The sequence below is a fragment of the Cricetulus griseus genome, chromosome 4 (assembly GCF_003668045.3).
Source record: "Cricetulus griseus strain 17A/GY chromosome 4, alternate assembly CriGri-PICRH-1.0, whole genome shotgun sequence".
NCBI classification, from domain to species: Eukaryota; Metazoa; Chordata; class Mammalia; order Rodentia; family Cricetidae; genus Cricetulus; species Cricetulus griseus.
In genome coordinates this window covers 162,340,860-162,348,989 of record NC_048597.1, presented here as the reverse complement: position 1 = coordinate 162,348,989, position 8,130 = coordinate 162,340,860, and the positions used below count along the sequence as shown (strand labels likewise).

General features: G+C 41.7%; 1 protein-coding gene across 9 annotated transcripts in view; it reads right to left on the bottom strand.

Annotated features, from left to right (window-relative positions):
* Positions 1–4,400: 4,400 nt before the first annotated feature.
* Positions 4,401–8,130, bottom strand: part of Il18 (interleukin 18) — a 28,444-nt gene continuing 24,714 nt past the window's right edge. For 8 of the 9 annotated variants that reach the window (XM_027412134.2, XM_027412132.2, XM_027412133.2 and 5 more), the window contains 2 exons: positions 7,117–7,250; positions 4,401–5,073 (listed from right to left, as the gene is read on the bottom strand). In XM_027412134.2, the coding sequence (XP_027267935.1) occupies positions 4,849–5,073; positions 7,117–7,250 (359 nt within the window). In that variant the 3' untranslated portion in view covers positions 4,401–4,848. The remainder of the gene's footprint in view (positions 5,074–7,116; positions 7,251–8,130) is intronic. The other variant, XM_027412135.2, reaches the window with a different exon arrangement.

The window sequence follows — 8,130 nt, the reverse complement described above, 5'->3', positions numbered from 1 at the left end:
GCCATTAAATCAATGGCTGAAAAATACAAGAGGGTAGATGATAGAGTTGAATCTAGACTCGAATGTTTGGAAGATGGCCTACAGAACAGGGCAGATAGATTAAAGAGGTCCATCAGGTCGATTGCTGAGGAAAATCCTGACCTCGAGTCTAAACTTCAATTCCTGGATGGCAGTTTCCAAGCCACCCAGATGCTGGCTAGAGACGAATGTATTAAACACCTAGAAAACCATGTGGAAGAGTAGGTACATCAATTTACGAATTTGCTGTCATGCCTAGAATCTTTTATGATTAAGGAAATTGAAACTTTTCATGAGGATATCATTACTAGACTCAAGGATTGTTGGGATAACTCGGAGACAGAATCACTGCAATCCGAGGCACCTACTCCACCCAGGTATCTTGATCATTCTAAAGTCTTTACGCATACACAATTGGTCTACCCAGCAACAATGGTAGGGAAGCCACCTACTAAAAAACACCCCCAGGGACAGGTGGCTTATGTATGGCAACCTATACAGCTGAAGGATCTTAAGCATACCAAAGAATCAGTTGTTTCATATGGTCTTCATAGCCCATACATAAAACAGCTATTACATTCATGGGCAACCTTTAACAGGGTGATGCCCACAGATTGGGAAGGATTGGTATCAGTTGTACTTGAGAATTCTTGTCAAATCCAGTGGAAGGCATTGGTAAGAGAAAAGGGAAAGCTTCTTGAGCATCAGGGCATAAGAGATGGTGATGAAGCCACTTAGGGAAGCAAATGTACAATTTTTGGGAATTGGAACTCTATCTATAGTTCAACAGAGTGTTCACTCAGTGGTCTACATTGGACCGGATGGACAGAAAGGGAGACTAAAACCATACATGGCAAATAAAGTATAAATCTCTGGGGTTGTGATCTCTTACAGCAATGGAACACTAAGATTAATATCCCTCCAGTGTCAGATACGAATTATGTATAATCTCTGGATAGTTGAAAAGACCTGGTAAGATGCTATGGGGAAATGGTTACCAACCATCCAGGCTGTACAGAAACTAAATACAAATGATACACCTTCAGAGGAGCCAAAGGCCCTGCCATTAAAATGGCTTACAGTGAACCTGTCTGGGTAGGAAAATGGCCTTTGACTCTGAGAAGCTAGAGGCTCTAGAAAAATTAGTACAGGAACAGCTAGAGGTGGACACATAGAGGAGTCTACCAGCCCTTGGAATTCTCCTGTATTTGTTATCAAAAAGAAGTCAGGGAACTGGAGAATGCTGACAGACCTGAGAGCCATAAATAAGGTAATTCAGCCTATGGGCTCTCTACAGCTTGGAATGCCATTGCCTTCCTTAATACCTAAAGGATGGCCGATCACACTGGTGTGGTCCAGGTGAGGTCAGGATGATGCGTGATAGGGTTTTAAGGGGCAGCAAGGCACATGGGAGCCCCTTCTCTCTGGCCTGCCTGCCTTGCTGCCCCTGGTACGCTTTGGCTTACGTTTGGCTGGTGTTTTTCTAATAAAGGATATCTTTATCCCAAGCTCCTTTTATTTCTTAATAGGTACTGAGAACTGAACTCAGGTCCTCTGGAAGAGCAGGAAGCAATGTTAAGTTCGGAGTCATTTCTCATAGCCCCTGATATTAAAAATATTGTGTGCTTCTGATACTAAACATATTGTGGGGGCTGGAAAGATGGCTCAGCACTTAAGGGTTCTTCCTGCTCTTGCAGAGAACTGAAGTTCAGTTCCAAGCACCCATATCAGGTGGCTCACAACTGCCTGTGACTCCGGCTCCATAGGATCTGACTCTCTCCTCTGGTCTCCATGGGCACTGTACTCACATGTACACCCCCCCATGCATGCACATATATTAGAAATTAAAATGAAATCTTCAAAGTATTTTGTGTTCAGAGTGTGCCCTCTGAGAGGTTCCTGGGAAAAAATCCCAATTTTTTAAATCAAAAAGCTACAGAGAAGTGAATTGATGATTCTGAAAGCATCTTGCAGACTGCCCTTCAGTGAAAGATCCTGTGATGGCTGTTCTTGGTTGTCAACTTGACTACATCTGGAATTAACAAAACCCCAAGTGGTTGGGTACACCTGTGAGGAAATTTTCTTAATTACATTTGAAAGTGGGAAAGACCTATTTTTAATTCAGATATTTTGAGATGGGAAGACATACCTTAATCCAGATATTTTGGGTTGGGAAGACCCAACTTTAATCTGGGTCACACCTTCTAGTGGCAGCCTCTATAAAAGACATGGAAGACAGAAGCTTGCTGTCTTTTGCCTGGTCACCCTCACTCTTGCTTGTAAGTCCATTTCTTCTTCACTGGCATTAGAGTCTATTTTGGTATTGTATGAGTAGTAAAGACTCGCTGAGACATCCAACATTGCGGATTGAACAACTTCTGGATTCTTGGACTTGCTTGGACCACAGACTATTAGCCACTGTAATAAGTCCTGTGTGTGTGTGTGTGTGTGTGTGTGTGTGTGTGTTGTATATGTATATGTTTATTTTATTCTGTCAGTTTTGTTCTTCTAGAAAACCTGACTACTACAGAATACAAAGAAAGAAAGCATTCCAAAGAAAGGGGAAAAAACAATGGGGGTGGAGACAAGGAGGGAGAAATGCCTCCATCGTATATCTGCTTTAGGCAGAGTGAGCCTCATGGTCTCATGTCTCAAGCTTTATGTTTCCAGTGGCATGCCATTGGTTGTGTTGCTTTTACTTTCTAGTTTTCAGACCTGAGCTCTGTGGAATACACTGAATTTAGATCCAGACAAAAACAAAATAAACAAACAAAAAACACCAGTCCACCATGAGAGTGGGAGGCCTAGACATGAACCAACCTCAGACACCACTGGAGGAAAAAACAAACAAACAAACAAAAAAACAAAGGCCAAATTTTGAGGCTGTTTGAAGCTGTGACTACAGCCCAGCCAGCTGTGTAGGTTTCGGACAACTGTTAGTACATTAACAAGATTTCCAATTGTGAGTAGCTATTTTCTATGCACTAGGTTAAATTAGAATTCTCTTGTACAGTACAATCAAGGCCTTGAAAGTTGAAAAAACCTAACAAGGAAAATGGACCAGGCTTTTATGAGCTAACTTTAAGTTCTAAAGTTAAATTATAACTTTTCTCTTTAAGTTATAACTTTCAAGTTATAAAGCCCATGTGTTGAGAGAAGATAGGAAGAAAAAAAAAGCAATATATGTCTAAGAGCCAGGAAAAAGAACAGAAGGCAATGAAGTGCTGTTTCTTCCGAGGAGAATGGAAGAGAAACGACCCAAAGTGTCACGTGGGGGTGGAATGTGTAGTTCCTGTGGGAGTCAAAGGCCTCATGTCTGAGCTGTGATATGTGAGTGACAAGCTGAGGTGGAAGTGGGTGGTGGACACTTGGAGAAGGGTAAAGCTCTCCAGCGCTGTGTGCCACTAAGATCTTTAGCTAATGTGAGGTATACAGCTACTCCATGGAAGAGGTTTTCTGTTGTATCCATTGTATATGTCTGGCCTCTGAGTCCCCAGAAAGACTATATCCATGTCTATATCTCTTGTTCATTTTTATTCCTATGTTATGGAACCAGATTCAAAAATGAGGTTGCCTGACCCCGAAATCCAGTCTCTACCACATCACTCTACCCCCACTCTTTAAGCATCAGCTGTCAGAAGAGAAGGGGGAGAGAACAAAACTGCCCAGAAAACTTACGGTGGTGCCTGCATATAAACCCTGCACTGGGGGGTCAAGGCAGGAGGACTGAATTCAAGGCATTAGGGAGATTTGGTCTCAAAGAAATGATAGAAAGAAAGCAAACAGGGCAGAATTCAGTCCTTCTGTTTTCTAACTCCAAACAGACTGGAGAGCTCTGGCCAGGGATAATAAAATAAAGTTGCTGTCTGATGTGTTCTGTGCTTAGATTTTATTTCTGTGTGTGTGTGTGTGTGTGTGTGTGTGTGTGTGTGTGTGTGTGTGTGTATGTGTGTATGTGTGTATGTGTGTATGTGTGTGAGTGAGTGAGAGTGCCCATGGAGACCAGAAGAAGGTGTCAGGGCTGCTGGAGCTAGGGTCATAGTCAGTGTGAACAAATAAACAAATAGTGTTTATTTGCTTAAACTTTTCACAGAGAAATGAAAATTATAATGGCTAAGATAGCACATAACGTAGTCAGCAAGATGACTCAACAGATAAAGACACTTGCTATGCAAGCCTGTTGATCTGAGTTTGATTCCTAGAACCTGAAACCCACACAAATATAGGAGGATAGAAGTGACTCTACTCACTCAGTGTGGCATGTGCATACCCCCATCATATACACATGAGTCCTCTGGAAGAGTAGCAAATGCTCTTAACCACTGTGTTGTCTTTCCACCCCATAAGTGCTATGTTAAAAAATTACCATACAATTATTATTATACGTTAATGACATGTTGAAGACATTATTGGTATTTATTTCACTGCCACAGAATAGATTTGCTATGATGCATGTGCTGGAAACTTGACCTGCAGTATAACTGTATTGAGGTAGTGAGATATTTAAGAGGTGGGAGGGAGATGAATAGATTATGAGGGCTCCAGCATTGGGAAGAACTAATGCCTCTCTCAAGAATGAGTTGCTATGAAGCGAGGCTCATTCATGTGCTAATTCACATGCAGCTAATTCCTTTCCCTTTGTCTTCCATGTTGTAATGCAGCCAGGGCCATTTACCAGAGAGTAGGAATTGGGCTAGACACAGGAGATAAATGAACCTGTTTGCTTTATAAATTATGCAGCCTCGGGTGTTTCATATGGCAACACAGAATGGCTTATCATAAGGCTCATGCATTCTAATCATCTTTCTGGAACACAAACATACTTGATACCTAACTGTGAGGTAAGGTAGCAACAGTGAACATTACAGATTTATCCCCATTTTCATCCTTTTCTTTCAAAATGAGTCTGAAAACATCATCCTCCTTTTCACAAGCTAGAAAGTGTCCTTTGTACAGTGAAGATTCAAATTGCATCTTGTTATGTCCTGGAACACCTCTCTCAAAGAATATGATATCACTTTTTGTATCATCGATATATTCAGGTGGATCCATTTCCTGTGGAGAAAACACATGTTACATAATTTTTGTAGCTGTTTGTTTTTTTGAGACAGGGTTTCTCTGTGTAATAGTCCTGGCTGTCCTTGAACTCATTTGTAGATCAGGCTGGCCTCGAGCTTACAAAGATCCACCTGCCTCTGCCTCCCAAGTGCTGGGATTAAAGGTGTGCACCACCCCCGCCTGGCCAGACATTACACAACTTTTGAGGATATAAACAATTGGGGCTGGAGCAATGGCTTGCTGCTATGGCCTCTCAGAATCTGGAATTTGGCTTCTAGTACCCACATGGGGTACAGCTCACAAATGTGCAAACTCCAGCGCCATGAGATCCAACTCCCCCTCTGGCCTCTGAAGAAGCACACATATATACAGGCATGAATACAGAAAATGAAATACTTTTTTTTAAAAAAGGATTTTAACAATTTGAATATGTGCAGTTTATTTAGAAGTATATTACTAAATATACCTAAAGCAGTTTTACTTTTTTCAGGGGTTAAGAAAACAAAAAAACCCTCTGAATATGGGAGTAATAAGAGTACTGACTGACCCTCTTTAATTCCTAACTTGCTATTTTCTCATCCGGTCCGACCTTTCCCACCATGGCATGCTTATCAACACACAGGCCTTCTGGTTCCCCTAGGCCCAGAGAGCTTCCTTCTGTTCTTTTCCACCAAGTGGAGTCCAGGTCTGCTAATGATGAAGTAAAGTTCTAGCAGAGACATCTCTTCCGGATGGTTGCAATTCTTGTCTTCAATCATCCTTAGCTAAATACACTAATATGAAGAAGACTCTGCAGGTGTGCTTTCAACTAAACTAGTTAAGTTGACATCCTTAGTTACTGGCCATTTCCCAAACTAGTGTGGGCTGTGAATTGATGGTAGTATAAAGTTCTCTCTTATTAGCATCTCCTTCTGAAGCTGTGCCTGGTTAACCACAACGCAGGGAGATACTTTTTATTTTTTTATTTTTTTTTTATTGGTTCAAATTAGGACCAAGCTTGTTTCACATATGAATCCCTTCTTCCTCTCCCTCCCCTCACCCCGACCCCTCCTCCCCTACCCCTGACCAATCTCCCACCCCATCCACTCTCCACTCCTCAGGCAGGGTAGGGCCCCCAACGAGGGCTCCCCAAAGTCCACCACATCATCCTGGGCTGGGCCTAGGCCCTTCCCCATGTATCCAGGCCAAGAGTGCATCCCTTCATGTGGGATGGGCTCTCAAAATCCCTTCTTACACCAGGGGAAAATACTAATCCACTACCAGGGGCCCCCTAGAGTGCAGAGGCCTCCTCTTTGACATCCATGTTCAGGGGTCTGGATCAGTCCTGTAGATACTTTTTTTTTTAAAGATTTTATTTATTTATTATGTATACAGCATTCTGCTTCCATGTATATCTGCACACCAGAAGAGGGCACCAGATCTCATAACGGATGGTTGTGAGCCACCATGTGGTTGCTGGGAATTGAACTCAGGACCTATGGAAGAGCAGCCAGTTCTCTTAACCTCTGAACCATCTCTCCAGCCCTCAGGGAGATACTTTAAGCTGCAGGAGATGATCTCGGACCAAGCTGAATCTTAAAGTCTAAATGAGAAGTAATCATTGGCCACAAATGAAAGGGAAATGAAGTTGGGTCTTACCCGAACCCAGTCTATGGCAATGAGGAATAAGATCGGCATTAGTGGGAGACCCTGAGCATGACACCCGGCACAGTGATATACACCTGTAATCCTACTACCTGGGAGTAGAGATGGAAGGGTTAAAAGTTCCAGGTCACCCTCAACTATATACTGAGTTTGAATACAAGAAATCCTGTTTAAATAAAAGCATTCAGCTGTTTCTTCCTGTCTGATAGGCTCAGAGACAAAATTAGACAACTGAGTATCATCACTAGGCCAAAGCCTTGAGGATTCCCTGAACTCATCCATTCTAGTGGTTGTCTCTGTTCTTTGGGATCTAGATAAAAAGTTGGTCTGAGGATATCTGGCTTTTATAATTGGGTCCATTAATATGACTAAAACCAAAGTGAAGGTGTCTCTTACCTGAAAGGAGATGACTTTGTTCTTACAGGAGAGAGTAAACATTTTTTGATCCTCCACAGAGAGGGTTACAGCCATTCCCCCTGCATCAGAATCTTTATACATATATATTATCAGTCTGGTATGGGGTTTATTAGCTGAAACAAATATTAATAAGTGAGGCCATTAATTAGCATAGTTCCCCCCTACAAGAAATTGGTATCTGTAGAAATTTAACAAAGGATAGATCCACCTTAATAGATCAGTCACAACCCTTACTCAGGTTTGGCCAGACAGTTAACAGATATGAGGTCCAGCTAGCCATACACTCTTAAAACACACTTACAGGGAGTTATAAACCATTGGGTGGGTAGCATGAGTGTGTCAATGTATTCTGACTGTGGTAAAGATATTCTGATTTTTTTTTTGATTTCTGATATTTTTCTTGAGTGTTAAAGATACCCTGCTAGGTGTTATACACCTTTAATTCCATCACTCTGAAGGCAGAGGCAGGCTGATCTCTGTGAGTTTTAAGCCAGCCTAGTCTACAAAGTGAGTTCCAGGACAGCCAGGGCTACATAATGAGATTCTGTCTCAAATAAAAAATAAAGCTAGCTCCAAAACAGAATGTTATTCTGAGTCTAAAGACTACATTTAACTGTTGGATGTCCAACAGAGTGTTAAAAACATTTGTTAAGGCAAAAATCTTAGGGTAGGATTTTTTTCAAGAATATACATTCCGCTAGGTCCAAAACTGTGGTATTTGGAACTTATATCCAGAGAGGTACAGTAAACTTGTTTATCTTGAGAGGCACTCTCATGTTCTGGAGGAAGACAGATTTATTTAAAATGCTGTGTTTCACTTTTCATTTGAGTTTTGATGGTGTCAGCAGTTTGTTCAGCTATAACCAATGGGGATGAATGATCAAACTTGAAAATTGAAAAGGTTCTTCTATCGAGAATGCAATTGATATGGGGGACTTTAATACATACATAGACTCAGAGTGTTGTGACTTCTACCAGTGTCTTTACTGCATC